Source organism: Panthera uncia, assembly GCF_023721935.1.
Source record: "Panthera uncia isolate 11264 chromosome E2 unlocalized genomic scaffold, Puncia_PCG_1.0 HiC_scaffold_20, whole genome shotgun sequence".
Classification (NCBI taxonomy): Eukaryota; Metazoa; Chordata; class Mammalia; order Carnivora; family Felidae; genus Panthera; species Panthera uncia.
Window position 1 is genome coordinate 6,826,776 of NW_026057589.1, and position 27,768 is coordinate 6,854,543.

Sequence of the window (27,768 nt, forward strand, 5' to 3'; positions counted from 1 at the left end):
ACGAAGCTGAAGTCTTCCAAATTAGCTAAGTGAAAACGAGCTCAATTAAGACAATCAAGAATTTATCTAAGAGGCAAGAAAATATGTTGGATAACTCACAAACACCACTATACTTTACCTGCAGCTTAGAACTCCACATACTTCAAAATATGGATTTAACAGTTTTCTTAACAGAATGTCTAATAATTTTTAGTGAGAGAGGTAAACATTTTTTGCCACATGGTAGATATGCCATATGATTAGCAGACAATTCAATCTCTCTCCAGTGAGATAATTTATCATAAAGAAAGTCACCAAAAATTGTAAGCAGTCTGGATTCGTGTTTATTGAAGCCAGTAATTAGAGACATCTTCTTTTCCAGCACTAGAAAGCAAGGTTCCACATGACTGCATAACTGTATCCGGTTAGAGCCACACCCCTGGACTAAGGCTGGTGGGGGAATAATCTGCAGTCCAAATTTTAAGTTAAAAACACCAATAAACTCAGTATAGAGACGACAGTGAACTTTCACTTACAGCATCAACATTGTTAAGGTCATGATGTACAGAGCAGTCACTTGCAACTTTGTTAAACTCATAAAATACGACATCATCAGTTTAAATAGTGATTTTTAAAATGCCAATCAAAAAAAAAGTGCAAACAAAATTAAATAATTCTAGCAGCATACCCGTTGCATTTTTAGGAAAGACCAATTCATGGCCACATCTTCAAGGTTGGGCTTATTTCTTTGATTTTTCCATCTTAAAGACAAACAGCAGATGTAACCACTATAATATATATAAATAGTCAGAAAACTGTCTTTAATAGTCTACCATACAAGTGTATTCTGCAAATAAAATGAATTTTACTTTAAAAAGTAAAGGCTGTTTATTGTTCGGCCTTTGGTTCCACTGCTTGAAAACCCCAAAATAACAAAAAATATCTCCCCTCCTCCCACCCCCCCAAAAAGAACCCTGCAGCTCCCCAAAGTTGGTAGACTTTGGCAACCACTGAGCACATGACATATTACGCGCACCAGCGTCTTCCGCTACTAGGAGCAGCCACTCGTTACGAGAAACTCAAAGTGATCCCCAAGAAATCTTCCCTCACAAGACAGGTGTCTTAGCACTTCATCAGTTTTAGTACATCTTATATTGACACAAAAGTGCTTATTAGTTTAAATGACAAAAAAAACTTTGTAAAAAGTAAAATTTTGCATTAAAATTTGAAATCACACTGTATCCCCCACAGGCATGTGCCTTTCGAATAATTCTGTCTTGTTTCTGAGGTCAATCATTTTGCCCCTACCCCCACCCCAGCTGCTGTAGAGAGAGGTAAGTGACGCCCCCATCAGTGTGGCCACAGCTGTTGGGCATCTACTGGTCACTACACCACAACTATCCTTATACAGTCAGTTTACTGTCATTACGTGGACAATCTGGTGATTGGAAGCCACAATACATTAAACAAATAACTGAATTTAAAAAGGGGTGGAAAAGTGTATTTTTAACAATAAAACTGGCACAAAAAACATGTTTTTATGTTTGTCAGAAAGGCAACTAAATACTCAGCTTTCTCCTTAACAGTGTTCAGACCTTTACAAAAAAAGCAATTCAAGACAGTCTTATTAGAGTCTTTGTATATACAACACAGGATATTAAGTTATGCCCAGTACTATGTTAGTGGTCAATCAAATCTGGTATGTAAAAGTAATGACGTTAGGGAAGTTATTTTCAGACACAGTACAACAAACATTCATATAAAAAAAGTAAACTCCACATAAGTGAACTGTGGTTTTTTCCCTTGGTTTGACAACAAATGTTTTATATATATTAAATCAATGGTAGTGTTTGCATTCAAATGTTGTGTCGCATATAAAATTAAAAGTGCCATTTCAAATCCACAGAAGTCATTTCTAGAATGGTGGTATGACATGATGATGTGCATGAATTTGCTCTACACGGAGACACGGAAACTCTTGTTTCCGTAAGAAAAAAAATGCTACATTTTATGAAAAACACAAGTAAGAGAAATGTATCATTTCCATTTGCAATATAAAACATTCACACTTATTTGTCCATCTGATAGCACTGATCAGACCAGAGAGCTAGGACAAGACCCTTTTGCATCAATGGAACTCTGTGAAGGTGTCCACAGACCATAAGGCAGGGATTGGTGCAAGCCAATTCATCAGAGTGCAATTACATTACAAACCTCCCTCAAACTTTCTGTAGCACACTGCATTATGGTAAAATGAGAGGTTGGTCACCCATTCTCTGTTAGTAGGCCAGCCTGTGGTAGTATAAAATTTTTTTTTTTAATCTAAAAAACAAAGCAGGAGCTATTTAGAAAACACAATGCAAAGTTAAACTAATTTTGTAACTGCTGACTTTAAACACACTCCACAGTGAATGCCCCCCCGACGCACATGCGTGGAGCCCAGCTCGTCCTGAGGACATGGCCTGGGCCACACGTGTGAGTCTCAGGCAGCTGCCATCTTCCCCACCCGTGTCAGCTCCACCTGACTCAGGCACCCCCACACTTTACACATCTTTCTTAAGTTAGAGATGCATTCAGAACAAATCTTACTCCCATTTTCTCAGTATTTAGTTTGGAAATACTTTTAAATCTTAAAAATGATTATTCGACTTTCTACCGAACACACGGTATTTACTAACACCGCTCGTCTCCTCCTTCCTCATCTCCTCCAACGTTCAGCTTCCCCACCATCACTTCTCGAATTCCTCCTTTCCGTCGTTCTCTTTCCTGGACTTGCTGCTACTTAATCTGCTTCCCAAGAACAAGTGAATTTGCTAACACGCAACTGGTCAGACTAACCGCCTTCTGATCATTGATTTCCTGGTCTCATATGCTCCACCCTGAAAGAAAGCGGGCCATCTTTCTCTCGATCTACCCTCCCTTTCACAAAAGGCCCTGCTGCGCTTGCTTCTCACAAGAGAGCCACATGCCTGAGAGTCCAAGGGTTATCCTTAACAAAGGGGTCTGACACGTAACCTTCCTAAATGTGCATTTCATATTTGGACAAGCCAATGAAGTATTTTTTAAGTTCATCTCCCCTGCCCCAAAAAACTGATAGCATGTGCCATATCAGAAAAATCCTTGTCTTAGCAGATCAATATACATAGTTATTTGGTCATTTTACATATGCACTTTTTAAGGAGGATCAGGCTTCATTTTCTGTTGAAGAGTTTGTTACCATGGAGTCTGGTTTTCGAGTCATTCTATCCAGTTCTTCCTGAACATTTGTCAACACAGTCTTTTGTCCTTAAAAAAAAAAAAGAAAAAAAGAAAAAAAAAAAAAGCAGCAGTGATGGGAAACAGAAAAGAATTTTTTAAAAGGAACATTTAAAATGATACAGATTTCTGTAATCACTTGTGGTGATAATAACCTCAGTAAGAATGAAAGCAAGCTTTTTTTTTCATTGCGGTGACGACGAGGAGATACCCTAATTCAACCCTTCCTTCCAAACATGACAGGTCCGTGTTCCTCTGACTACATAACTGCCCCCTGCCTGGGCAAGCCTTTGTGCCAAATATAAGGGCCTTTCTGAAAACACTCTCACCACCCACCCCTGACCCCATGCACTGTCATCACCTCCTTGTTAGAGGTGGTGTGTGAGTTTCTGGCATATGGCAAACTACTTTCTGTGCCTCAGACAGAATAGGTGTTTAGGTTTTGTTTTTAATTACAGTACTTTAACTCATATGGGTACCCTGGAAACACCATGCTTCAATAAGAATATAAGACTAAGGTCAGACATTTCAATCCTGCACAAAGTCAGTGCTCATATTTTTTTGTTTTCAAATGCTAGCTGGGACTTGGAAATGACCCTTCTCTCCTATCAGAAATACCAGCCCACAGCCTAGGCCACCAGACCAGGTGGAGTCTCTAAGAACTCAGGAGCCCCTGAAGGACCGGCTGACCTGAGGATGGAGTGATCTCCTGAGGGCCTCCTTTGATCTGAAAACACCAATTAGGGAAAACACTGTATAGGATAGTATAGTCAATGGAAAGTTAAAAACAAACCCATTTTAAAATAGCCTAGTGGGGTGCGTGGGGCGCTCAGCCGGTTAGTGTCTGACTTCGGCTCAGGTCATGATCTCATGGTCCCTGAGTTTAAGCCCCACGCCGGGCTATGTGCTGACAGCTCAGAGCCTACAGCCTGGAGCCTGCTTCGGATTCTGTGTCTCCTTCTCTCTCTGTCCCTCCCCTGCTCACGCTCTGTCTCTCAGAAATAAACGTTTAAAAAAAAAAAAAGAAAAGAAAAGAAAAAAAGCCTGGAGCTTCCCAGCAAAATGGGTAATTCCCAAGGAACTCGGCTCTTTTGTTTCAGAGGCCTCAAGACACACACTTGCTCTACTGGCCCACACGAAAGGAGTGTGTGGGTTGCCACAGAGAGTGTGCCTGTGACAAGGGGGAGCTTCATGGAGCAGGAATTGATGACCCTCCAGTGAGACAGGCTCAGCTCATGGCAGGACTGGGGACAGTGAACAAATATCCTTATAAAACATCACAGAAAATTAAATATAATAAATAAAATATCAGTGCCACACCCTAGACCATGACCTCCAACAAACAGTTCCAATACCAGGGTCACATATACAGTTTAGGATATAACTCAACTCACCCAATAGTCAGTTCCTGAGAACCCAATATATACAAATCCCACCTTTAAATGTGCCAAAGAAACCTGCATGCTGTAAAGTGTACTGCTCAGTACAAGGTGGAGATGTGCTTACTTGCTTGGCTGTTGGGAATATGGAGGACGTGCACATCAGGTAAAGGCATACGCTCCTATCCACTCCCCCACCTCCAGCACTGCTCAACCACAAGGATCATAGGTTTCCAAGGGCCCTTTAGTACCTGACTTCTTGGCTGCACTCTGCACACCACCAGCACCAGGACTTCCAGGAGAACCTGTCTTTTTACTCAGCAGACTATTGAAGAAGCTGGCCAACACACCTTCACTTGCTGCGTTATCTAAGGAAACATTAAGAAAAAAAGCCTTATACCACCAGGATGACTCAATTACCACCACCACAAAACTAGTTTTCAGCTTGGAATTATCCATCTGTGGCTATCATCTTCCCAGGACACTGAGCACATTCATTATTGCCACTGCCAAGGCTACTTCCCTATTAGCATGGTAAGTGCAAATCTGTTTAGATTTCCCACCTATCTGGGGACATAAAAGAACTCATGCTCCGCATCATCTCCCTGTCCATGAGGCAGTGTTTCCCAAAGTTTTATAAGCCCTTAACATTCCAAGGCTGATGTGAAAAGGTCTCATTCTGAGTTGGAGATAGCTATTGTACACATAAGAATTAAATAAAATTTTGTTTTGCGAGTTTTATTGTAACCAACACATTTAGATATTACTAAGTCACTAGGATAAGGGCTACTTAAACTTCTAAGTAACTGAGCTTGAAAAGAGAAGTGAAGGGGGAAGAAAATGCCATAGTTCATATATAATAATCATTTAAAAATGAGAAACAAAATCAAGGACTCAAAATATACACTGTATTTTTTTTTTTACTTATTTTTAAAAGTACTCACCACACCCAATATGGGGCTTGAACTCACAACCCCAAGCTCAAGAGTCGCATGCCCTAGGGGCACCTGGGTGGCTCAGTCAATTAAGCATCCGACTTCAGCTCAGGTCGCGATCTCATGGTTTGTGGGTTTAAGCCCTCCATCAGGCTCTGTGCTGACAGCTCAGAGCCTGGAGCTGGCTTCAGATTCTGTGTCAACCTCTCTCTCTGCCCCTCCCTCACTCGTGCACTCTCTCAAAAATAAATAAACATTAAAAAAAAAAAAAAAAAGAGTTGCATGCTCAACCAGCTGAGCCAGCCAGCCAGGCGCCCCTCAAATTACACATTTTTAAAAATTTACTACTTATTTACTTAAGACTTATTTTTTGGGGGGGGCACCTGGGTGGCTCAGTCAGTTAAGCATCCAACTTCAGCTCAGGTCATAATCTTGCAGTCTGTGAGTTTGAGCCCCGCGTCAGGCTCTGTGCTGACAGCTCAGAGCCTGGAGCCTGCTTCGGATTCTGTTTCTTCTCCTGTCTCTGCCCTTCCCATGCTCATGCTCTGTCTCTCTCTCTATCTCTCTCAATAATAAACATTAAAAAAAAAAAAAAGATTTATTTTTATCATGTTTTGCGAGAGAGAGAAAGAGAGAGAGAAGTGGGGCTCACCCAAAGTGGGGGCTCATGCTCACCTGAAGCGGGGCTCAAACTCCCAAACGGTGAGATCACGACCTGACCCAAAGTCAGATGCTTAACCAGCTGAGCCACCCAAGCACCCTTATTTATTTTAAAAGTTTATTTAAGAGAGACACAGTGAGCGGAGGAGGGGCAGGGAGACAGGGAAACAGAGGATCAGAAGCGGGCTCCGTGCTGACAGCCGAGAGCCCAATGTGGGTCTCGAGCTCTGAAACTGCAAGATCATGCATGACCTGAGCCGAAGTCAGACGCTCAATTGACTGAGCTACTCAGACGCCCCCTTATTTATTTTTAATGTTTATTTAGTTTGAGAGAGCGAGCGAGCATGCAAGTGTCAGGGGAAGAGAAAGAGAAAGAATCCCATACTGACAGTGTGGAGCTTGATCTCATGAACTATGAGATTATGACCTGAGCCAAAATCAAGAATTAGACATTCAACGGACTGAGTCACCCAGACAACCCTCAAAATACACATTATACAGTGATTATGTTGTATTCCTCTTTGAAAGAACCTGCATGGCCTGATACAGAACCAAGTGTAAGGGCCATTGATTCCAAAAAGGAACCAGCCTTAGTGTCTGCCAACCACGAGCCCCTTCCCTTTGAGCGAAGGAAAGTGGAAAGCAGCCCCTTCTTGGGGAAGAGAACAGCCCAGCTGCCACGGGCCTCCACATTCCAAACCCAGCCACATAGCCCCTTCAGACCTCAGGCCCAAGACTAAACTTTAACTCTCCACAGAGGCAGGATACATACTTTTGATGTTTGGGTCCGGCTTCTTTACTGATGTGCCTGGGGAGGCACTAGGCACACTCGCTGGCCCTCCCCGGCCCTGAGTTCTTGGAGAGCCAGACGGTCCTCTCGCAGGGGATTCCTAAGTCCAAAACCAGCCCAAGTTACATACAGGCATAAAAATAACAGGAAATACACATCCCCAAAATGAAGACATGCTCTGCAGGATATTTTTCACAGCGTAAGGAGAAGGGAGGTAGGACTGGGAGTTTGCCCCCAGCTCAGTCTCTTTCTAGACCTTAGTTTCTCCTTAGAGAAGAGACATCAAGATAATGAAACCTGCTCACTCTATTTCCCAGAGCTGTATTCCCTTCCTGAGTCCCTACTATGTTCCTGGCCCTGGGCTTTCAGGGAAACCAAATTCCCTTTGCAAATACAAAAACCCACACAAATAAAAGCTCTTACAAATAATGGCATAAAGTGTGAAGACACCTACAACACTGAGCCTTGACCCCATTTAGTTTAAGGTACTCACAGAAGCTCTCGTGGGCGTGGCTGGCTGCTTGGCAAGGAGTGACTGCAAAGAGAGGGACACACTGGCCATTAATAGAGGCCTGCAGAGTGGACGGAAAGTCTGGAGAAACACTTCCCAGTACTCCACTAGAGGGCGCCATTAATAACAACCAAGTCAGGTTTTATATTATACATGCAAAATGTTTAAATTCAGAAATTTGCTACATGGTGAAAAAAATAATTCAAGTAACCAGTTTTGGAAGCAAGGAGAACACAGAAAGGAGGATCAGCTGGCAAAAAAAACCCATCAACACCCTCCGCAGAGCTGCCTGGACCATCAGGAAGACCTATGACAGGTCTAAGTGGCATGTCTAACAATAGTCCTAGTAAAACAGGAAGGGGAGACTGGGTTTGCATTCTGAACTGTCAGCTTGTGGAAGTTACTTTCCTCACCTACAAAATGGGTACATCAGCTCACCTGCCTTCATGCACAGGGCTGTGTGGGGCTATGTGAAATAATGGAAGTGAAGTCAGGGCACTTGGTAAACTGTCAACACAGGAAGTATTATGCCAAAAAACCTAATTTCCAGAAAGAAAGGGTACTTAAAATGATACCAAGCCTATCATTGTTGAGAATCTGCAAGCAGGCAGGGGATCACCTGAGGCAGCTGGTCTAACTCCTACTCTGTACCAATGCCAGAAATGGGAGGGAACAAGGAGACCTGGTGGCAATCCCTTTAACGCTGCAAGCTCTTTGTGATGCCCTCCACCTCATCCCAGGGGACTGGCATTTCATGCAAGAGAAGGCCTCTGCTCTGGCCTCACTGGTTTTTCTTACCTGTTGCTTCATTAGGAACACCTGCTCATCCTCGGCTGCCAACTCTTTGTCATGGACCAGCTGTGAAGTGAAGTGACATACTCATTTGTGGTCACAGGCCAAGAACACCCGAACTACTGTCAAAATTCTCACTGAAAGAAGAATCTTGGGCTCAGGTCTCAACACGGGTCCAGGGAGAGTCCCCGCGGCAACAGCGCAATTATGTTTTTTTAGCCTGGCACCAAGACCAGCCATGCCATGTGGCCAACTGACATTTTTAAGTGGCAGGTTCTCAACCACCCCTCTCAGATCAGGGCCTGAAGATCAGGGGAGCACAGGGATGTCCTAACAGTAATCCCGAGGTAGCAGTGACATTGTCAGGACTTAGTAGGAAACTTCAACCCAACTCCTTGTGGCCTTGTGGGCCCTCCAGCACTCACACCCCACCACCTGGAGCCATTTACATTCACACCAGACTTCACCTAAACTTTTTTTAAGAGGCTCTTGGATTACATTTTTCTTCCCCCCAAAATGGTTCAATGTGTAAGACATATCTCTTTAAATGTTTCTTTTCCCATAAAAATAAATAAATAAATAAATAAATAAATAAAAATAAAAATAAAAAAACACAGAAAAACGCCTACAACTCAAAGTGACTAATCTGGGTACCTTTCTCACAGGAGGTTTCACAATAAAATCTTCATATGCATCTTCTGGCTTCACAGTTGTGAAATTTTCATGTAAAATAGCTATTTTCTTTTCGTTGTCCCAGCCTGCAGGTCTAAAAGCAAAGAGACAGGGATGGATTTGCTTTTCCTGGGACTGCCTTATAGCACACGTTAGGTAACATTCCGGGTTAGCGAGGACTCCTAGGTGAGACCCATTCCCACAAAATCTGGCCTGTAGCTGCTGGGGCTGGCTTGTAGCTTGTGGCAGGAAAGCCAAAATTTACTGCCGGCATAACCCATCAGATTGACATGGCAGGTTCTGTTCTGTACTGAGCTCATGGGGCCCAAAACCTAGGAGCCAGAGTCAGATCTTACTGACTCCACATGCTGACCCACAGAAGTGTTCAGAGTTTTCACACAACTCCACCCAGAAGAGCAAGGACACAATGGGGCCTTGTTCCCACAGAGCGGAGGACATAGAGAGCAGCACAGACACAGCTCCAGATGAGACCGTTTCTCTTGGGCTTTGGTGTAGAAGAACTCAGAAGTCTTCTGAAAACAGTTTTCTTGTGGACTAGTTCATTAATTTTACTGGTGTGGGAAGATGTACCGTGGAACAAAGCAGGGCAGCAGGATCTGTACTCTCCTGGGCTGCAAACCAGAGGGACACAAGGAGTCCTTGAGGCTCCTACATGGGTGCTGCCCTGCTTGAGATCACTAAGCAGGATGGCATCCACGTTCCATTAAGTTAAGCCACGGTAGCCTACTGTTCCCACCAGATTCTCACAGGTCTCCCTTTCTCCACCTAAGTCCTACTTCACTGCTCCACAACCAAGAGGGCGCTCCTACCCAGGGTGCTCTACCCAAATGGTTTTGCTGACTTCACCAGTTCCCAAACAGGCAAACTACCAAAGGATCAAGGATTCAAAGGGACAGGGTATGATCAAGATACAGCCACAACCCAAGCAGCCTTCGGAAGGTGTGAGATGCTTCTCCTCTCCAGACCAGCCCTGATCCTCAACCTGTCTTCCTGGGGCTTCCTATTCCTCAGGATCACAAGTAATTTGGGCACTCACATATCATTCACTGAGCTTGTGTCTTTGATGCCTGTGTGATTGCTCTGGACAACAATCCTCTAAAAGCCACCCAAGGCTCTAGCTCTGCCATCTGTGAGGAGCCCAAATGAGGCTCTCCCTAAATGTTCAGGAAGCAACCTATTCAGTGCCAAGAGCTCTTGGCTATCACATCTTCAGCCTTCTGAGAGGCTGTTCCTCCTACCCCTCCATTCCTTCTAGCCTGCCTAGCACACACACACACTCAGCCTTCCAGCATCACCCCCTCTGCCCTCCCTGCCGCACTGCCTCCACTACCACTCCATTACTCCTCCACCCCTGCCCTCCAGTGCTGTGTGCAGGGACCGTATCTTGTTCACTTCTGTGTCCTTAGCATAGAACCCAGACACCTAGGAAGTGCTCAGCAATTGCTGAATGAACTGTAATTCTGAAGTCAAGAGGATATCGAAGCCTACAAACACTGATCTACTAGCACAAGTCCTCTCAGAGGCCACACAGCTTCATCATTCATTCACACATCCAAAACACTCATCATTTTCCAGTGACAGAAAAACACAAACTGGAACAGACAGGTATCTAAGTCTCTGCCCAGGACAGCAGCCCCCGTGGCTCCAAAGTACCAAAAATACAACAGGCATTCAGTATAGCCAAAGCCCATGCTGACGGGTACACCAACAAGGGTGCCTGCAATCATCTCTGCCAATGGGCAGAGAGATCACATGCTTCAACAGAAGGCATCAGGGTCCCCAAAGCCCAATTCCCTATACTTCAACTCCTTCCTCCAGCCAGTATTCTACTGGAGTTGACAATAAGTGGCAAAAAAGTCTGGCTTAAGTTTTGGTACCTTGCTCTCAATGATGAAAGGCAGCACCCATGACCTCACTCCACCTACTTCCCTTAGAGTGAAGCAGAATGGCAAACAGTCTAGAAAGGATCTGGGTCTATCTATCCCCTGTGAGGTCCAGGCCAAGCACTTTGCCCCAAGGCAGCAGAAAGCTGGCGGTGTACGAAAGAGACAGAAGGCACCTTACATGGAAGGATAAAAAGAAAAGAGCAAATGTACTATGAAAAGAAGCATTTGAAATCACCTATAAGGAACTCACATAAAAACTGCATCCTTTTCCACAACTAAGGCAGGTGTGATAAAGTGGAAGCCATACGTTTTATGAACAATGTACTTATACAACAAGTCGAGGTTTTTCTCCTCCTTCACTGATGTGTAAATCAAGGCTGCTCCATCTAATCAATCTGCTTAAGGAAAACCAATTCACTGCAGGAGACAAAAGCAAACATAGCCAACCATAATCCTCAAAGTACTACTCACAGGCTAATTAGTTTTTGATCAACACATGATCAACAGAAAGTGTTAAAACTTTTAAAACTAAACGGTAATGACAGATGAACCATGTCAAAAGCATAAAGGATGTCAATGGTGGCAGGCCATGTGGTTCATTTTTTAACATGCAGACTGTTGTCTTTTGACCCGTCAGGTTGGTTCATAAGCAGTCAAGTTAATGGCTCTGAGATTAGCCCAGGAAAACACGCTCAGCATATCCAGGGTGCAGATTCTTTCCTAGACACAGATGTTCACATGTGATCCAGTTTATTATTAAGCACATCTTCTGTAAGAGATGGGTACCTACATGTATCAGCACCCTCCACTGAGCTGGACAAGATAAAAGGCCCAGAGGAAGTGGTATGGGGATGTAGCACCACTTGCTACTGTATTTTTACAGAAGTATAACTCAAAAGACTGTTGACGCAGTATCTCTCATGGACACCACACAACATAAACATATGGGAAACTCTTTGTGGCATCTATAACAATATCGTGTTGGGTAATTAACCTTTTTGCAAAAAAGCAAAGTTTAAAAAGATTTCCAAGATATGATGAAAGTAGTTTTGGTAGTAAGACTATCCATATCAGCTTTCTTCTTAATATGAAAGCCTATCAAATGTACAGCATTAAAAATAAAAATAAGTGAAAGGCAGACACAAATCAGTAAGTCTCAAATTCTAATACAGTAAAATACAAAACTAATAAAAAGATGTATACAATTTTTCCCCGGCAGAAGACCGTTCTAGATTCAGGAAGTTCTTTATCTTTTTGAAGATACCAATCTAGAGGGAAGCCTGAATTAGCACAGAAGGGAGCCTGTGCTCCTGTGCCCTGACACAGCGCTCCAAGGATACACTGGAGGCAGAACCTCCGTAGGTGTGATTGGATGAAGTCAAAGTGCTCGTCCCTGTAATCATGCTCCTTCTCCAGGACACTCACTGCATCACACTGCAGGGAAGACAGAAAGAGAAAGGAGTCACCTCTTTGCTTCTCTGCCTGCTGAGGATGGGAATGGTGTCTTCTACAGAAATAAACTATCATAGTTCCAAAGAAGAAAGCCACAGCCAAGGGTCTAAACATTAATTAGACAAAAGTGAAAGTGAGTGAAAAGAGTGAAAAGTGAAAGAGTGAAAAGCAACTGGAGATTTCTCTTTCATCCTGGGCCACAGTTTCCAGAGCTGCAAAGTGGGGACGTAACAGTCTGATCACCTCACAGTTGTTCTAAGAATCAAACACGGTCACAGCAGGAAGCAGGCCATGGGACGTAGCTGTGCACTGCACCCTCCAAAGAACTCCCATCTCACAGAATATAATGTGAATGGCACACTGTGTGGTTGGGAATAAAGTACTTTTAAAATCCAAAAACAAATTTTTTTAAGTTTATTTATTTTTAAATAATCTCTACACCTAACACGGGGCTCAAACTCATGACCCTGAGATTAAGAGTTGCATGCTCTTCCGACTGAGCAAGCCAGGCGCCCCATAAACCCAAAATGGTTTTAAAGCTACTTTTTCTTTTCTAAGAGAAACAATTATTTCTCTACGACTCAACTTAATTTTCATTCCCACATCATCATCCTACAGGGCAGAAGAAAGTGAGTTCCCTTCCTTCTTCCTCCAGTGTTATGTTCTTCCTGAAAACCATCTCAAATCCAACAGACTTTAAATGACCAAAACCCCAAAAGAATTCTGCTTTTCAATTTTTTTAGCCATCAGTTTAGGCTAGACCAACTGGTTTACAGAGCCTTAAAAAAACTGCTTTTAGTTCTGAGTTTGAATCACTCAATAGACAGTACTTCATGGAGAGATAAACTATGAACAGAGTAATGTCATGTTTCCAGCAGCAACATTAAATGACAATATTTTCTAGCCTGACATATTCAATGTATCTTATGAATCCTGAATTAGTCCAACTCTCCCATGGGAAGACACCCAACAAGAGCCTCTAAGTTTCTTTTAGATGGTTAATTGTTCACTGGCCAAACCCATTCCTGGCACATACCTTTGTGCACACCACCAACACTGGGATTCCCAGGTTATGAGTCAGCATATTGTCACCAAGAGGCAGGGCAACATTTTCTTCGTCAGGACCTGAGGTCAGAGGTCCTCTTCTCTGCGGGGAACCTTGACAACCTTCTTCAGGCTCAATATAGTCTTGAAAATCTTTCACAACTACAGGTGAAAAAGTAAAAGGAAATCACACAAATAAAAATACACACGCCAGTTTTAGAAAACTGAAAAAGGTAGTAATAAGCACAAAAAATAAGAGTTCTGACAAACTTCCCCACTCTGCCTTACTGTAATATTAGGGATTTGGAGGTGGTGATACAAAATGCCAATTCTAACATATTGTCTGAGCATTATAACTTCAGAGCAGCAAAGATATTCCCCTGGACATGTTTAATTATATCCAACTCTTAAACAGGTTTTATTTTTTTTTTTATTCTTCTACTTTAAAAAAAAAAAATTATTTTTTATTTTTTATTTTTGAGACAGAGAGAGACAGAGCATGAGCAGGGGAGGGGCAGAGAGAGAGGGAGACACAGATCTGAAGGAGGCTCCAGGCTCCGAGCTGTCAGCACAGAGCCTGACGTGGGGCTCGAACTCGTCAACCACGAGATCATGACCTGTGTCGAAGTCGGATGCTCAACCGACTGAGCCACCCAGGCACCCCAAGATTTAACTTTTTAAAAAAAGATTTTATTTTCAAGTAATCTCTACACCCAACATGGGGGCTTGAACTCACAACCCCGAGGTCAAGAACTGTACACTCTTCCAACATACAGGGGCTTCCTAGGCATCCCTTAAATAGGTTTTAAAAACATCTAAGGTTTTAGTAGTTTCTATTATTTAATAGTTTCTATGAAAAAAGCCACATTTCTTATATATCTAACATTTTCAAAAAATCAGAAGAGTAAAACCATCTGAATTCCACAAGAACATGCTGTTTTCACACAGCTATGTCTGTACTAAGGAGCAAGGCTGGGCTTGGCCAGCACCATCCACGTCTCCTCATCATCCTGACTCTTGTGGACCCAGTCTCATCTTTAGGAGATCCTGAGTCACTGTGCAGTGTTGGCGGACCTGTTCCTAACACAAGAAGGGGTCAGGAGTAAAATGTCCACTTCTTAGCATACACAGTCACTAGCGTATCAAGAGTGCAATCCCATAGGAGGGCCCTGAAGCTGAGAGTGGTTCATGGGCCTGGTTAGGCCAAGTGAACCAAAGCCCACGGACCCATACCTTTTCGTGGGTACTTCAAGGCTCACATGTCAGGCCAGAGAACAGCCCACAAATTAAAACTGCTATGAGCTAGAGCAGCAAACAGGCAGCTCTACCTTCTACACACAACAGGACAAAAGGATCAAAATGCCTTTCGGTCTCATCCACAACATGCTCATTAAGAAAATGCAAATAACTGGATTAAAGAGAACCTAGGGAAAGGTGCACATACTTCTCTTCATCCACAGAACAAGTTTCAAACATTTTAAAACAATGAGTTTTAACCGATAGAGATTTTACATTATCATTACATGAGCTCCTGGAATTAATCTAAAGAGTACAATGTCTTTCCTAAAATATTGGGCAAATTGAAAACCATCTCAACTAAGACCTAAAGTGCAGACATAATTAACATTTCATTTCTACAGCTTCTCTTTAATTAAGCTCATTCATACAATTTCATCGTCAATATAAACACTAGAGATCTCTACTGCATTTTAGAAAAAAAACAGAGACAGAGAAGGGTTTTCTCATTAATTAGTGTGGTTATTGAAGGATCTTGAAGAAATCAAAGGTTCTCACATGAATCTCCTTCAACGTATTTTAACAAATCTTCAACTCATTGAAAAATACAATGGTTTAAGTTTGGGTCATACCTATCACTGCCCAATATCACATGAGGCACTCAACCAGGGATTGCACGACAGTGAGCACGGCAGAGCCTGGGGTGTTACAGGTGAGCTAAGTGGCTGTGGCAGGAAGCAGAGGCAGACAGCCCCAGAGGTCTGTTCCATAGAACTCCATTACCCAGTGTGCTGCACAAACTGCTGTATTCTACATATGCCATGGTATGAAAATAGGTGGGAAGCCCTGGGTTGGACTGGTCACTCTCTAAAGGAATAACTTAACTGTGGCTATCCAGTAGCCATAGGAAATACACATGTGTTTTTAATAACTGAGCATTTCAGAAAATAAGTTGGGAGACAGAATAAGTATTCATGACATAGATAGAGGTTGGTGAAAGGAAGGATAATAAGAACATAGTGAGCACTGTGCAATTCAGATAATAAAATGTGCATTTCCCTTAGGGTGCACGCTTACCACAGTATTAACAATTTCTCTCCAATGGTGAGATGGCCAGTATTTCACAGCAGGAGCCAACAGCCCACCTGGGGGCTCCCCCTTTAGCATCATGTAATAGTTGGTAGCAAAAGGGGATCAGAGTGCTCTACCCTACCTGCTGCCATCTCTCTCTCATCTTCTTCTTCTTCCTACCTCACTGATCACCCACTGGTTCCACAGTCCTGAAAAATCACACAGACAGCACCTAATCTTTTTTCTCTATTTGATAAGTAAGGGAAGCCCAGACATAAAGCAGGGAAGACAAGACTAACCTACACAAGCGCCACCTTCTGGAGGCTCTGGGGTTGCTCTGCCTTCCCCTCACTGCCAGTCAAACAGCTGCCACAGATTTAGGACCACTGGGGAACCAAATCCTGAAAAAGTGACCGCCCCAATGGAGCAGCTTTCCAAACCCAGCAGACTGGAGACTGGTATTGATTGGAAACTAGGTTGAGTGACAGCCCTTCACTCATTCAACACAATACCTAGAGTCCAATTAATCTGCAAAGAGGGAGTCTGATAAGCAAGATGGCGGCCAACTGCTTTATTAAAATGTAACCTAAAACCAGCACTAACAAAGGCATCCCTTCAACATGCAACACAAAGGCGTGACTATCATTCCAAACATTTCAGAGGAAGGGTGGTGAAAACAAGAGAGGCCTTCAGAAGGTTAACCAGAGTCATGAGGCATGGACGAGGTTACAGCAATTGCTAGTTGCCCTCCTATGTCCTTTCTCCTCTTCTTCCTTATAACCAAACCAAATCCTGATACCTAGAACACATGGCCATACAAACTACACTTCCCAACCTCCTTAGAAAGACAATAGGCATGTACCCTTCAGCCCTTCTTTCTTCTTCCTCCATCCTGCTGCCTGGAACACGGATGTGAAGGCGGTGACAGTTCTAGTTGTCAAGAGGAAGAGAACCACACCCTAGAGATGACAAAGCAATAAGCAGAAAGGAGCCAGGATCCTTGACCTGACTTCCCAGAGCTGCCTTCTAGGCTTGAACTGCCTATCTCCAGATTTCATTTACAGGAGAGAGAAATAAACTTCAGTCTTGTTTAAACCACTGTTATTTTGGTTTTGTGTCACAAGCAGCTGAGTCTAATCCTAAGTGACACAGACAGCAATGACAAAGCAAAAAATGAATTCAATAGTTTATGGGAACAAAAGATCCCCAGAGGCAGGCATCTTATCTGCTAGGTGCATCTCCAGTGCATAGAACAGACCTGGTATAAGGCAGACACTTTTCCTATCTGGGAAAGGACAATATCCGTGGCTCAACCTTGCTTTTTTGTTTGTTTTAAAAATCTTCACAAGGTTAAAAAAAAAAAAATCTTTATAAGGTTATAACACTAAGAAAACAGATTCAGAGACTGAAATCTCCAGGGCATTAACCCATTAATCTGGGCAAGATGCTAAATATGCAGTGAAAGACAAACAGCTCTTCAGCCTCAGAACTATTCTAAGAAGTTGTCTTTAGGGTCTCTATTCCAGGGGAAAAAGAGGCATTATCTAGAAAGGTCAGCAGCTGAAGGCAGACCAGCTGAGCTACATAACAACCACTGTAGCACACATGCACACGGCACACCATAGAATTTAAATTCCCCATTTTAGCTAATGTGGGACAGGAGCAAGAGGAATTTATGACAGGAAGACACACAGCAAGAGATCTGATTTAAAAAGCACATCAAAATTTCTGAACCCTTTTGCCAGTAAGTGTGAAGATCCCGTGTGCCATGCCCTAGAAGCCCTCATTAATTCACTGAAGAGAATGATGTCATCCTGTGGAAAAAAGCCAGGCTGAGCCAAGCCTGCCCTGGCCAAGATTGCTGCTGCTGAACATTGCCATGGCTCCAGCCCCTGCCCCTCCCATTTCCCTGGCAAGGGGACAGAAGCTGATGTAAGTGCAGAAGCAAGGGAAAGGAAAAATAAGCTTCTGAATCACATTAAGGAAAAACAAAACAAACAAACTTCCTTTAATTTGAAAGTTCTTTGTTGTCAAAAGGACTTGGGTGTCCTTAGTATTAAAACAGCCTTTCATTTTAATGACAAAAAAAAAAAATGACTTTCCTATTTCTAACTAAAATCATACTTGCTTGATGGCAAAATGAACTAAGGTAGAAGCTGAAAGACTTGTCTCCTTTAAAGGGCTTCCTTTAAACCTGTCAACAAGAGAGTCCCTAGGACCTCAATGGAATCCCAGAGCAATGGACTCAAGCTGCACGCAGATCGAAGTCTCCACATCCAGTGATGCTAACTCAGCAGCCAGAGTAACAGAAAAGCAAAAAGACCCACAGACTGATCAAACTTTGAGGGATGAGAGAATAATCTTTAATTTTTTTTTAATGTTTATTTATTTTTGAGAGAGAGAGAGAGATCGAGTGTGAGCAGGGGAAAGGCAAAGAGAAAGGGAGACACAGAATCTGAAGCTGGCTCCAGGTTCTGAGCTGTCAGCACTGAACCTGACGCAGAGCTCAAACCCACAAACACAAGATCATGACCTGAGCCAAAGTCGGACGCTTAACCGACCGAGCCACCCAGAAGCCCCAAAGAATCTTTATTTTAAAAAAGAACCAACGGAGATGAAAAGGAATATGGTTTCATTTACTTTCTGCAACTGTGATGCTTGAGAGTAAGACTGCTTTAAGTACTTTTTGACTATTGAATTTACAAGAGAAACTCTGAAATAAATGGTACAAACAAAACCAAATATTCTGTAAAGGAAGCTTTGTAACCTCTTGACACTGAAAAGGAAGGTGGCTTGAACCATCTCAAGAGACTAGTCAATTTTCCAATTGAGAAAATCCTATTTTACTTACACTTCCGTTCCAGCTCCCTCATTTCTTCTGGTGGAATTTTCATTTTATCAATGTGCTCACGTAAAACACTAGCCCATTTCTGAAGAGATTCCATCACAGTCCAAGGCCTAGACATGTCTGCAACAAAAATGACCAGGGTCTCCGGCAAGGACTCAGCAGAAACTGCAAACTTCAGCAGACCTTTATGATACAGGTCTCCATCCAGAATCCACACGTTGCAGCGTGTATGATCTAAAAAAAGAAGTAAAGCGAAGTTACGACCTCACAATGACCATCAGCACAGCTGAAAAAAAGCCACATCAAGAGGAATTTAAAAGTGACAACCACAGAATACCATACAAAACGCAACAAGAAATCCTAATCAGAAAAGAGGTCAAGTGCTCAGTGGGCAGTAACCTTTGGTCAAGGTATCTGATGAACCATTTAAACTTAAAGATTTCTAAATTGTCATGATATATTATATCCACATGTAAACAGATTCCAGCAATGTATAGAATAAAGAGTCAAGGACATTTTAGCTTTTAATAAGAATCAAGATACATACAAAAGCTAAAATGTTCACTGGTCAACTGCACTACCATCTACATAACCCATTCTCCTCAGATATCAGCAATGTATGAGGCAGCCAAGCTGTGCCAAGCAGCCTGTGGTTAAATAAGGTCTTCTTGTCAGGCATACTAAGCAGTGCGTTCACATACTACAAAGGGTACCAAAGAGACAGGACCTTTGTGTTTAAATGCCAAGATAAAATCATTACTTATACACACTGAGGTATGAGTTACTGGATGCCTGGTGATATTGAGGAATTAGTTATTCTTGGTATAAGAATATGGTTATGTTTTTAAAAATCCTTATCTTTTAAGGGTTCCTGAGTGCCTCAGTCGGTTGAACGTGTGACTCTTGATATGAGCTCAGGTCATGATCCCAGAGTCATGGGATCAAGCCCTGTGTCAGGCTCCGTGCTGAGCATGGAACCTGCTTATGATATTCTCTCTCCCTCTGCTCCTCTTCCCAGCTTATACTCTTCCTCTCTCTCTAAAAAAAATTAAAAATTAAATTAAAAAAAAAATCCTTATGGGATACCTGGCACCTGGGTGGCTCAGTCTGTTAAGCACTTGACTCCTGATTTTGGCTCAGGTCATTATCTCATGGCTCGTGAGTTCAAGCCCTGCATCAGGCTCCATGCTGACAGTGCAGAGCCTGCTTGGGATTCTCTCTCTCTTCCTCTCTCTCTCTCCCTCCCTCCCTCCCCCGCTTGTGTGCATACACTCTCTCTCAAAATAAATAAACTTTTAAAAAATTATCTTTTAGACATACAGATGGAAATATATGCAGATGAAATGACATAATGTCTGAAATTTGCTTCAACATAATCCAGTGTGAAGTGAAAGGAGAAGCAGGTGAGAGTATAGTTGAAATAAAATTGGTAAAGAACTGATAACTGTTTAAGGCAAATAACACATAGGTTGGGGTTTATGATTCTAATCTATGTTGTACCTTCTTTTGTTTTCCATAATTAAAAGCTAAACATACACACAAATGTGCGTGCAACTGCTGACATTTCATGAAACATGTGCTTCCAAAATCATAACTGGATGATCAAACCATAGGAGGTACTTCTCCAAAATGATAATCTATTTTTAAAAGTTTTTAGATACCATTTTTGAGAAATATTTTTCTTACAAAAGTGCACTGAGGGAAAACTCCTACAATCAAAAATATCATTTCACTAACTTTTTCCCCAATAAATTCCAAAATATACTTAAAAATCTATCTTCTGCTAACTACCCTTTTTTGTGTAATTAATTCATTAAAACATATGCTGTAGGGGCGCCTGGGTGGCTCAGTTGGTTGAGCGTCCGACTTCAGCTCAGGTCACGATCTCGCGATCTCGCAGTCCGTGAGTTCGAGCCCCGCGTCGGGCTCTGGGCTGATGGCTCAGAGCCTGGAGCCTGCTTCCGATTCTGTGTCTCCCTCTCTCTCTGCTCCTCCCCCATTCATGCTCTGTCTCTCTATCTCAAAAATAAATAAATGTTAAAAAAAATTAAAAAAAACAAACAAAAACATATGCTGTAAAAAATTTTAATATTCACAACTTTATTTCAACAGCATAATAAGGTATCTATTATCTACTGTCTAGCTATACTTTCAAAATTCTAATACACTTAAAAATAATTTTTTTTTTTAACATTTATTTATTTTTGAGACAGAGAGAGACAGGGCATGAACAGGGGAGGGTCAGAGAGAGGGAGACACAGAATCTGAAACAGGCTCCAGGCTCTGAGCTGTCAGCACAGAGCCTGACGCGGGGCTCGAACTCACGGACCACGAGATCATGACCTGAACCGAAGTCGGCCGCCCAACCGACTGAGCCACCCAGGCGCCCCCTAATACATGTTAGACAGTGGTTTTGGTTTGGGTTCTGTGAATGCCTTCAAAGATATTGCTCTGTACCTGAAGCCCACTGATTTTGATGCCTTCCCCTCACCAAGCATCGTTCCTTTCTTCAGCCTCTCTTCCCACTGCCCACTACACATTATCACCCACGTGCATGGAGATCACACATAACCACATGTGACGTTAAACAGACGTCCACAACCATGGAGGCAGTGGTCCTTCGACATGTCATGCCCTACCACAAACCAGGGACAAGAGACTATTTTTTCTATCTGTGTGATTATCTGCAAAATGTATATTTATAACCCGGTCACATCACAAAAAACAAAACAAAACAAAACAAACCCAAAACCTACTGAAAGAAGTATAATTAACTACTGGTAAGGGCAACTCTTCCATCAAAAAAAGACCTGCAAAAACAAAAACAGACCTGCAAGTAGGTGGCCTAAAAATGCAGAGACCAGGAAATTTTTAAGGCAACCTTAAGGAATCTGAAATAAATGCTAACATGTCCTTCAACTCAGAGGCAAGTAATTATGGTTAATATGATGCTTTGGCATGATATATGCTTATGCCATCTTGATAAAAGCAGCTATAGAGATTCACAGAGTATCTATACCACATGTTATACTTTCAAAAGGGTACTAGAGCTACCACCACTGTGTCTCAAGTAGTCGGCTATACCTAATGTGTGCCACCTCTCATTGTGTCAACTTACAAAACAGGTATGGTTACCCAGTTCTACAAATGAGGAAACTGAGGTGCGGAGTGCTTAGATCAGTCACAACTAGCAATTATGGGAGCAGGACTCTGAACCAGTTCTGGTGGCTCCAAAACCCAGGTGCTTCCACAATAACCACACTGCCCAATGAAAACTGGATGCAAAAGGCTCAGACAATATGAGGCCCTCCCTCTAAGTCTAGCCCAACGGCCCCTCTGTCCCACCCCTACCCGCACTGATGCCAGTGGGCCCAGCTGGGCACCTGAAAGCCTCTGTCTTCCTTATACAAGAAGAGCCCTCGGCACCAGGCCCATCTCCTACCTTTCTTTCACATCTTTCAGGCAACGTTCGGTGCAGCAAAGGAAGCCAGGAGAGGAAGAACAGGTATAAAGTCTCTGGGGTTCTAAAATGACCATTACCTTAACATTAATACAATGCAGCTCTCCAAGCTTTAACAAGAGATCCTGATCTCTATGAAATGACTCTTGGAGATCAAAGAATTATACTGCTGGAAGGGACTTGGGTCCAACTTCTTCATGTTAGCAAAAAGGAAATGGGGAACCAGAAGTGGTAGGATTTAGTCCCTTATATAATCACCCTTACACTGTGATCCTTACTGTTTAAATGGATAAAGGCAAATACAAAGAAAGTAATCTAAAACAGATATTTCACCCTTACGCTACACAGATAATCTTCTTACATATGAAAAGACTAGGCACCAATGATTATTTATTTTAGAGCCATTCATAAAGCTTTAAAGTTTATAAAGGAAGCATTACTGAGCAGTGGTAACCAAAAGCCATTACTCCAATCCAACTCAAAATTATAAGAATTTTAAGAAATACCTAATCCTTATGAATGTTTCTCATATAATGTTAATATTCCCAACTACCCTACAGGTAAAAACTATTACTATCCACATTCTAGAGATAAGGAATTAAGAGAGAACATCCTCACCCCTGAGCCTCTGTCCTCCACTGAAAGAAACATGGGAAATGAGCATTTCTAACATTGTCACAAAGAGACCTAGAAAATTCTCCTGTGAATATCTGTTAAACTGTTACTCTCTGAATCATACCAATTTCAGATTCTCCACTAGAACCGGCAAAGTAACAACGTGTCCAAATCAATCTGCTAAATATTTCTCTCATAGAAAAGTCCAAAGGTTTTAAAAACATCTTTCATAGTACCTATATGTGCATCTGAAACTTTACCTTCAATATCTCCTTTTAACTGGGGGCTACCCAGAACAACAGCTAACAGCCTCATTTCTCATTTTTACTAACATGCTATAAAAAGGAAAGAGGGAAGGGGCATCTGGCTGGCTTAGTCAGAAAAGCATGCTACTTTTTTTCTCTTTTTTTTAATGTTTATTAATTTTTTTTTGAAAGAGAGAGACAGAGTGTGAGGGAGGGAGTGGCAGAGATAGAGGGAGACACAGAATCCGAAGCAGGCTCTAGGCTCTGAGGTGTCAGCACAGAGCCCCATGCAAGGCCCAAGCCCATGAACCGTGAGATCATGACCTGAGCCCCAAGTCAAACACTTAACCGAATGAGCAATCCAGGCACATAAAAACATGCAACTCTTGATCTCACGGTCATGAGTTCGAGCCCCACACTGGGTGTAGAGATTACTTACATAAATAAATAAACTTTTAAAAAGTGGGTTAAGTCCTACAAAGACATACACTTCATCTATTCCCCTGTGACTAATTCTCTTAGAACTAAACAGAAGATAGGAGCCACAACAGCAGAATCTGAGATATGCATTTACCCCTTACCACAGACCAACACATCACTCACCATCTCGGTCCTCATCGTGGACGCTGAGGTAGAGATACTCTAGGCCTCTTCCTTTTTTGCCATGCTCAGCTCCTTGAAGTTTAGTCATGAGGGTTGTTTTACCAGAACCATCTTCACCTACGAAGGATGTACAAGAGAAGGCAAAGTGTGCTGTTTACTCTAGGCAAGGATGGGGAATCTTGACACAGAAGTCATAACGAAGGTTTCACACAAAGCCTGCTGCTGAGGTCTCACTTGCACTCATCATAAACAAAACAGGCTTTGCTATAAGAATGGAGGGGGGACAGTGGTGACAAAGGTGACAAATTCCAAGATATAAAATGACATTCTACTGTAGTCATCCTTATTTCACAAGGGAAGGAATAAGGCAGGTCCACAGGTCTATATGTCCAATTTATAAGACATAGATTTGGAGAAGTGAAAGTAAAAGGTGGGGTTAGTTCCACACAAAATAAAGTTTTACCACAAGAAAAGCAAGAAATCTTCAAAATATAATTAAACTTACAGTCCAGAACTCTGAACTAAAAAAAGTCTGATCCTGCCTCACAATCATGAAGAATAGAAGCTATTATTCACTTTTGATTTTAGTACCTCTCTTTCATAAGCATCCTGAAGGCTAGGAAACTGATGAAAATAATTACAGACCCAAGCAAAACTCCTAAGCACAATCTCAGTAATTATCAAGTGCCTCCTCATACCCCTCCAACCAACAACCACCCGCACCCTCAAAAGAGAAACCTTAAACATTAAGAAGAACCACCACCCAGAAACATTACAAGGCACCCCTGGTATTTAATAATACGGAATTACAAGACATAAGAATTAAGAAGCATTCCACAGATCAAAGACCTCCTGTCCATCCCCAATGTCACTACTGTATTCAGAGACTCCACATCCCCATCCGAGCTTTGGTGAACAACTCTCAGCCTGACTTCAATACCTGCTCATTTTGAGCCACCTGCAACTCTGCTGCCAGAATTCCCTTTGTAAAACACAGATCTGGTGACCTTGGTTCCTCACTTTACTTAAAGATCTCTAAAGGTCCTCTATTACCTTCTGCAGTGATCATCACCTAAAGAAGACCATAAGCTCCCCCTCGAAAATGTTGGGAGGGGCACCTGGGTGGCTCAGTCGGTTAAGCATCCGACTTCAGCTCAGGTCATGATCTCATGGTCCGTGGGTTCAAGCCCCGCGTCAGGCTCTGTGCTGACAGCTCGGGGCCTGGAGCCTGCTTCAGATTCTGTGTCTCCCTCTCTCTCTCTGTCTCAAACATTAAAAAACAAACAGGGGCGCCTGGGTGGCGCAGTCGGTTAAGCGTCCGACTTCAGCTCAGGTCACGATCTCGTGGTCCGTGAGTTCGAGCCCCGCGTCGGGCTCTGGGCTGATGGCCCAGAGCCTGGAGCCTGCTTCCGATTCTGTGTCTCCCTCTCTCTCTGTCCTTCTCCCATTCATGCTCTGTCTCTCTCTGTCCCAAAAATAAATAAAAAACGTTGAAAAAAAAAAAATTTAAAAAAAAAAAAATAAATAAATGTTTAAAAAAAATTAAAAAATAAATAACAAACAAACAAACCAACCACTGGGAAAACCACCCTCACAGTGATTCCCAAGAGGATTAGGGGATGGAAGTGAAACAAACGGTCTTGAGAATCAGGGGCCTCCAGGAAAAAGCATTATCAACTCTTCAGCCTTCCACGATCTGACCCAACTTATCTCATCAGTCACCTACAAGGAGCTTCTGGCATCTTCCAAACCCCCACACCCTCCTGTCACTTCTGTGTCACTGCAAACACTCTGTGCCCCTGCATGTTAACACTTATCCTTCAAAACACCTAACCCCTAAAGTACCCTCTTGCAAAACAGCATCAAACAATGTGATGCCCTACAATAATCTTCCCATGCCAGCATGGTGTAGTGTAATTACCAACATATCTGTCTCTCTTGTGCAATGTGTGAGGGATGCCTGTGCTCTCCAGTGCCCAGCCGATAGGAATCTCTCAACAAATGGATTCTCTGGATGAATGAACCTGATCAAACTCCCTCACTTATGGACAGAAACTGAGACCAGACACAATAAGGGACCTGACCCAGGGAACCCAGCAGGGAGGGCTGGAATAATGCAGTCAAGTCCCTAGTGAGGACCCCAGGACCTCCTGTCCTTTGCAGAGTCTCTGCGACTGTGCCCTGCTCATGAAGATGGAGGAACGGTTCCGGTGGCATCTCCCCATACCCCTGACTCTCAAGTCACCTCATTTCCCCCCACCTCCTCGACCTAACCTTCTCATATACTCATCCCCCTCTCCACACCTGCAATTGGGTAAACTTTGAGGCTATGACCACACAGAACCAGTGACATTTAAAGTAAGGCTGATGTTGCGGCCAAATGACTAAGGAATGTGCCGACAACTCCACGCCAGCATCACTGACTCTCCAAAAGAGATAGCCCAACCTCAGGCACGGTGGACTTGGCCACTCTCCGGCTGTCCAGCCAGGATCTCCAAGCCCTCCTGGGCGAGGCAGGCTGCGGGCAGGAGAAAGGAAGGCTGGGACCTGTGAGAGGGGCGCCCGTCTCGCCCACCCCAGCTCCCCGGGCAACGCCCCACGTCCGGCGCTCACCGAAGACCAGGATGTTCTTGCCGGACGGCAGCTTGGATCTAGCGCGAGTGGACACCTCGCTCAGAATCGAGGACCTGTGGCGATAACAGCAAAGCGGTCAGTCCAGGGGCTAGCCTGGACCTGACTGGCCCGCGACGGCCCGTCAGTCTGTCCGACGGTGCAGCCCAGTCCGGACAGCTCCCCACTCGGCCGCACACTCCCCGGCCCCGCCGGCCCCGCCCGGCCGCCTCGCGGTCTTACCATAGGCTCTGGCCCTCTTCCTCCTCGCTGGTCAGGTCGCCGGCAGCCGCCACGGCGGGCCCGTTGGGGCCCAGCAGCAGCTTCTTCTCCACCCCCACCGGCGCCATCTTGCCAACTGCAGCCACAAAGAGGGCCCTCCCCCGGGCCCGCCGAGGACCCGCGAGGACCCTGGCCGGGCCGCCCACTCTCCGCCGCCCTCGCGCCGCCCCTCACGCCGCCCACCCCGCAGGGTCCGCGCCGCCCGCCGCGCTTCGCTGGGCCCACGAAGTCCGCCAGCTCCCACAGGGTCGTGAGGCCGCTGCGGCGGCGGAAGGTGGGCGGCGGTCAGGCAACAGCCGGGGCAGCCATGCGCAGAGAGGCGACGGCGGCGGGACCTGGAGCCGCCGGGACGGAGGGCGCGCGGGCGGCCTCTGCCGGCCAAGGGGAGTAGTGGCACTAGCCTCGGGTCCTCGCCCAGCTATCCGCTAGCGAAGCGCCGTCGAGGGCCCAGGCTAACGAGAAAAGCTCAGGCTTTGGAGTGAGACTAATACACGATAGCGCCATTTATCTGGCGCTGATCTGTGCCGGTCACACATTATCTCACTGAATCGTATCTAACCCTTTTACAGACTAGAAACCTGAAGCTCAGAAAACTTAAGAAACCTGGGCAAGGATCCCAATGCTAAAAGGTAGCATCCCAGTACTTCAATCCTATTCACTGAACTTAAGCTATCATGAATTTTGCCTAATTCTTAGCCCCGCAATGAAAGACCCATCTTAAACTAGACCCCCAAGTCCTCATAAATATCCCGCTTTTCACCTCACTCCCTATTGAGTGCAAGGTAGTAATCTTTACTGCAGCAAACAATACAATTGTGTTTATTAACTTTTTTTTTTTAAGTTTATTTGAGAGAGAGGGCACGCGAGCACGCTAGCAGGGGAGGGGCAGAGATAGAGAATCCCAGGCAGGGTCCAAGCTTTCAGTGCAGAGCTCCACACGGGGCTGGATCTCCCAATCTGTGAGATCATGACCTGAGCTGAAATCAAGAGTCAGATGCTTAACCAACTGAGCCACCAAGGCGCCCCTTAACAGGTTTTTCAAAATGATATTTCCAGGGAGACAGCATTTCACAACAGAAATAGGGAGCTTTGATTTCCTTTCTTGGGGGTGGGGTTAGTGACAAGAAAGATATGTGAAAGGATAAAAGGTCAGGGAGACAAGGGGAAGGAAAAGGGTAATGGAAGGAAAAAAAATACACTTCACTCATGGAGCTTAACTTTAGTGGCCTTTGAGGGTTCTTGCTATCCTCTGTGGAAAACGCTCACTTTACAAGGCATTTCTAAATATCACAAGGAAGTGGGATATGGCAGAAAAGCAACCACCTACGTGAGTTTCAAAGGAGTAGAATTCTGATCCTGGCTCTGCCAAAATGTTGGCAGCATGAGTTACAGGATCCAACAAACGGGCATAGCATCGGCCAA

At 43.8% G+C, this 27,768-nt stretch overlaps 1 protein-coding gene across 2 annotated transcripts; it reads right to left on the bottom strand.

Annotated features, from left to right (window-relative positions):
• Positions 1-300: 300 nt before the first annotated feature.
• Positions 301-26,575, bottom strand: DYNC1LI2 (dynein cytoplasmic 1 light intermediate chain 2). Of its 2 annotated transcripts, none has more exons than XM_049622511.1 (13): positions 26,308-26,564; positions 26,068-26,141; positions 23,455-23,571; positions 18,535-18,765; positions 13,369-13,538; positions 12,221-12,314; positions 11,131-11,266; positions 8,956-9,067; positions 8,308-8,367; positions 7,492-7,533; positions 6,981-7,098; positions 4,865-4,981; positions 301-3,264 (listed from the first exon to the last, which is right to left on the bottom strand). In XM_049622511.1, exons 1-13 carry the CDS (start codon positions 26,412-26,414, stop codon positions 3,164-3,166), a joined length of 1,479 nt encoding a protein of 492 aa, XP_049478468.1. In that variant the 5' UTR covers positions 26,415-26,564; the 3' UTR covers positions 301-3,163. The 2 variants fall into 2 exon arrangements, with proteins under 2 accessions (XP_049478468.1, XP_049478467.1); XM_049622510.1 differs by lacking the exon at positions 301-3,264 and adding an exon at positions 3,643-4,748 and having other exon boundaries at positions 26,308-26,575.
• Between the last annotated feature and the right edge of the window lie 1,193 nt (positions 26,576-27,768).